A 5,000-nucleotide genomic window follows, 5' to 3' on the forward strand; every position below is an offset into this window, starting at 1 on the left:
TACATTAACTAATATTGCATAACTAAAATATTATAACAGGCTTTTTTTTCTATTTTAGCTTTTTATGTAACTAAAGTTATGAACAGTCTTTTGGAAGATTAGTCTTGGCAGTTTATGCTATCGGCCACTGGTATTTATTATTGGTAATAAATAGTTTAATGTCAGATTTTTTTAATTAATTGCTTGACAAACACCACAGTTGACATGTATAATAGAGCTGTGCCGGTAAACTTGTCCCCCAAAACACAGTTTTTTGTATGTGAATGCTGTTTTACATGAATATTATGACAGGAGTGAAGCGCAAAGCTTTGTTTACAAAAGAAATAATCGGTTAGCGGTTAAATGTTACATCGCAGCCAAACGTTTGGATTCGTGCCGAACGAGAGAGTTGTGCGTGAGCCCATACTTTTAAGCTTTGTCAGCGTTGTATTCTGTTTTGCGATCCGGTCACTGACGAGTTTACTGCGTTTTGAATTATGGGAGGCACTTCCGGTTTGGGGAACTTGCATTCAAAAACACTGAAACGAATAATTTCTCTCTCTCTCTCTCTCTCTCTATATATATATATATATAGAGTGTGTATATAGAGTGTGACCTCTGGAGGACTGCGCACTGGTTCAGGTCATACAGTAAATGAAGGGTGTGTGAGGTGTGTGTGACCTCTGGAGTGTGTATACAGAGTGTGTGAGGTGTGTGTGACCTCTGGAGTGCGTATGTAGAGTGTGTGAGGTGTGTGTGTGACCTCTGGAGGACTGCAGGTCGAGGGAGAAGGGGACGGTGCACCGGTTCACTGCTCATACATTAAATGAAGAGTGTGTGAGGTGTGTGTGACCTCTGGAGTGTGTATATAGAGTGTGTGAGGTGTGTGTGTGTGTGACCTCTGGAGGACTGCAGGTCGAGGGAGAAGGGGACGGTGCACAGGTTCACTGGTCATACAGTAAATGAAGAGTGTGTGAGGTGTGTGTGACCTGGAGTGTGTATATAGAGTGTGTGAGGTGTGTGTGTGACCTCTGGAGGACTGCAGGTCGTGGGAGAAGGGGACGGTGCACAGGTTCACTGGTCATACAGTAAATGAAGAGTGTGTGAGGTGTGTGTGACCTGCAGTGTGTATATAGAGTGTGTGAGGTGTGTGTGTGTGACCTCTGGAGGACTGCAGGTCGAGGGAGAAGGGGACGGTCCACAGGTTCACTGCTCATACATTAAATGAAGAGTGTGTGAGGTGTGTGTGACCTCTGGAGTGTGTATATAGAGTGTGTGAGGTGTGTGTGTGTGTGACCTCTGGAGGACTGCAGGTCGAGGGAGAAGGGGACGGTGCACAGGTTCACTGGTCATACATTAAATGAAGAGTGTGTGTGACCTGGAGTGTGTATATAGAGTGTGTGAGGTGTGTGTGTGTGACCTCCGGAGGACTGCAGGTCGAGGGAGAAGGGGACGGTCCACAGGTTCACTGGTCATTCATTAAATGAAGAGTGTGTGTGACCTGGAGTGTGTATATAGAGTGTGTGAGGTGTGTGTGTGTGACCTCCGGAGGACTGCAGGTCGAGGGAGAAGGGGACGGTCCACAGGTTCACTGGTCATTCATTAAATGAAGAGTGTGTGTGACCTGGAGTGTGTATATAGAGTGTGTGAGGTGTGTGTGTGTGACCTCCGGAGGACTGCAGGTCGAGGGAGAAGGGGACGGTCCACAGGTTCACTGGTCATACATTAAATGAAGAGTGTGTAAGGCGTGTGTGACCTCTGGAGTGTGTATATAGAGTGTGTGAGGTGTGTGTGTGTGACCTCTGGAGAACTGCAGGTCGAGGGAGAAGGGGACGGTCCACAGGTTCACTGGTCATACATTAAATGAAGAGTGTGTGAGGTGTGTGTGACCTCTGGAGTGTGTATATAGAGTGTGTGAGGTGTGTGTGTGACCTCTGGAGGACTGCAGGTCGAGGGAGAAGGGGACGGTGCACAGGTTCACTGGTCATACAGTAAATGAAGAGTGTGTGAGGTGTGTGTGACCTGGAGTGTGTATATAGAGTGTGTGAGGTGTGTGTGTGACCTCTGGAGGACTGCAGGTCGAGGGAGAAGGGGACGGTGCACAGGTTCACTGGTCATTCATTAAATGAAGAGTGTGTGTGACCTGGAGTGTGTATATAGAGTGTGTGAGGTGTGTGTGTGTGTGACCTCTGGAGGACTGTAGGTCGAGGGAGAAGGGGACGGTCCACAGGTTCACAGGTCATACAGTAAATGAAGAGTGTGTGAGGTGTGTGTGACCTGGAGTATGTATATAGAGTGTGTGAGGTGTGTGTGTGTGTGTGACCTCTGGAGGACTGCAGGTCGAGGGAGAAGGGGACGGTCCACAGGTTCACTGGTCATTCATTAAATGAAGAGTGTGTGTGACCTGGAGTGTGTATATAGAGTGTGTGAGGTGTGTGTGTGTGTGACCTCTGGAGGACTGTAGGTCGAGGGAGAAGGGGACGGTCCACAGGTTCACAGGTCATACAGTAAATGAAGAGTGTGTGAGGTGTGTGTGACCTGGAGTATGTATATAGAGTGTGTGAGGTGTGTGTGTGTGTGTGACCTCTGGAGGACTGCAGGTCGAGGGAGAAGGGGACGGTCCACAGGTTCACTGGTCATACAGTAAATGAAGAGTGTGTGAGGTGTGTGTGACCTGGAGTGTGTATATAGAGTGTGTGAGGTGTGTGTGTGACCTCTGGAGGACTGCAGGTCGAGGGAGAAGGGGACGGTGCACAGGTTCACTGCTCATACAGTAAATGAAGAGTGTGTGAGGTGTGTGTGACCTCTGGAGTGTGTATATAGAGTGTGTGAGGTGTGTGTGACCTGGAGTGTGTATATAGAGTGTGTGAGGTGTGTGTGTGACCTCTGGAGGACTGCAGGTCGTGGGAGAAGGGGACGGTGCACAGGTTCACTGGTCATACAGTAAATGAAGAGTGTGTGAGGCGTGTGTGACCTCTGGAGTGTGTATATAGAGTGTGTGAGGTGTGTGTGTGTGACCTCTGGAGGACTGCAGGTCGTGGGAGAAGGGGACAGTGCACAGGTCATACAGTAAATGAAGAGTGTGTGAGGTGTGTGTGACCTCTGGAGTGTGTATATAGAGTGTGTGAGGTGTGTGTGTGACCTCTGGAGGACTGCAGGTCGAGGGAGAAGGGGACGGTGCACAGGTTCACTGGTCATACATTAAATGAAGAGTGTGTAAGGCGTGTGTGACCTCTGGAGTGTGTATATAGAGTGTGTGAGGTGTGTGTGTGACCTCTGGAGGACTGCAGGTCGTGGGAGAAGGGGACGGTGCACAGGTTCACTGGTCATACAGTAAATGAAGAGTGTGTGAGGCGTGTGTGACCTCTGGAGTGTGTATATAGAGTGTGTGAGGTGTGTGTGTGTGACCTCTGGAGGACTGCAGGTCGTGGGAGAAGGGGACAGTGCACAGGTCATACAGTAAATGAAGAGTGTGTGAGGTGTGTGTGACCTGGAGTGTGTATATAGATTGTGTGAGGTGTGTGTGTGACCTCTGGAGGACTGCAGGTCGAGGGAGAAGGGGACGGTGCACAGGTTCACTGGTCATAGATTAAATGAAGAGTGTGTAAGCCGTGTGTGACCTCTGGAGTGTGTATATAGAGTGTGTGAGGTGTGTGTGTGACCTCTGGAGGACTGCAGGTCGAGGGAGAAGGGGACGGTGCACAGGTTCACTGGTCATAGATTAAATGAAGAGTGTGTAAGCCGTGTGTGACCTCTGGAGTGTGTATATAGAGTGTGTGAGGTGTGTGTGTGACCTCTGGAGGACTGCAGGTCGAGGGAGAAGGGGACGGTGCACAGGTTCACTGGTCATACATTAAATGAAGAGTGTGTAAGGCGTGTGTGACCTCTGGAGTGTGTATATAGAGTGTGTGAGGTGTGTGTGTGACCTCTGGAGGCCTGCAGGTCGAGGGAGAAGGGGACGGTGCACAGGTTCACTGGTCATACATTAAATGAAGAGTGTGTAAGGCGTGTGTGACCTCTGGAGTGTGTATATAGAGTGTGTGAGGTGTGTGTGTGTGACCTCTGGAGGACTGCAGGTCGAGGGAGAAGGGGACGGTGCACAGGTTCACTGGTCATACATTAAATGAAGAGTGTGTAAGGCGTGTGTGACCTCTGGAGTGTGTATATAGAGTGTGTGAGGTGTGTGTGTGTGACCTCTGGAGGACTGCAGGTCGAGGGAGAAGGGGACGGTGCACAGGTTCACTGGTCATACATTAAATGAAGAGTGTGTAAGGCGTGTGTGACCTCTGGAGTGTGTATATAGAGTGTGTGAGGTGTGTGTGTGTGACCTCTGGAGGACTGCAGGTCGAGGGAGAAGGGGACGGTGCACAGGTTCACTGCTCTCCTGCCGTTACTGACACTGTCCCAGTGCAACATGTGAAGGAAACCATCAGCCGTCGCCACTAACAGATCCTCCTGCAGCGTCTGGAGACTGACACACACACACACACACTACATTAGATCAAGCCTCTGAATTACCAACACAACATTTAGTTCACATTTACACACACAAACACTTCAGATCAAGCCTCTGGGTTACCAATTCAACGTTAGGTCACATTTATACACACACACACGCAATTTTCATTGCAAGAGCGTTGTACATTTTCTACCAGTTAGAACTTATATTCAAACTTCATCTTGTTAAATTATTATTGCTAACTAAAACGAATAACAATGTTTTTGTTTACCGTGTGTGAGTGCGTGTGTGCGTCTGTGTGTGAGAGTGTGAATGTGTGTCTGTGAGTGTTTGTGTGTGTGTGTGTGTGTGTTGAGAGTGTGTGTGTGTGTGTGTGTTGAGAGTGTGTGTGTGTGTGTGTGTGTTGAGAGTGTGTGTGTGTGCGCGCGTGTGTGTTGAGTGAGTGAGTGAGTGTGTGTGTGTGTGTGTGTGTGTGTGCGCGCGTGTGTGTGCACGCGTGTGTGTGTGCACGCGTGTGTGTGTGTGCACGCCTGTGTGTGTGTGTGCACGCGTGTGTGTGTGC

The 5,000-nt window shown here is 49.2% G+C and overlaps 1 protein-coding gene across 3 annotated transcripts in view; it reads right to left on the bottom strand.

Moving 5' to 3' along the window:
• ric1 (RIC1 homolog, RAB6A GEF complex partner 1) overlaps positions 1-5,000 on the bottom strand; it is a 68,405-nt gene that overhangs the window by 31,710 nt on the left and 31,695 nt on the right. For all 3 annotated transcript variants that reach the window (XR_013200597.1, XM_077221330.1, XM_077221329.1), the window contains exon 5: positions 4,308-4,450. Coding sequence is in view for 2 of the 3 variants with exons in the window: in XM_077221330.1 (XP_077077445.1) it covers positions 4,308-4,450 (143 nt within the window). In the remaining variant the exon portion in view is untranslated. The remainder of the gene's footprint in view (positions 1-4,307; positions 4,451-5,000) is intronic.

Source organism: Siphateles boraxobius, unplaced genomic scaffold, assembly GCF_051911475.1.
Source record: "Siphateles boraxobius isolate OS27281-9 unplaced genomic scaffold, OSU_SipBor_1 81, whole genome shotgun sequence".
NCBI classification, from domain to species: Eukaryota; Metazoa; Chordata; class Actinopteri; order Cypriniformes; family Leuciscidae; genus Siphateles; species Siphateles boraxobius.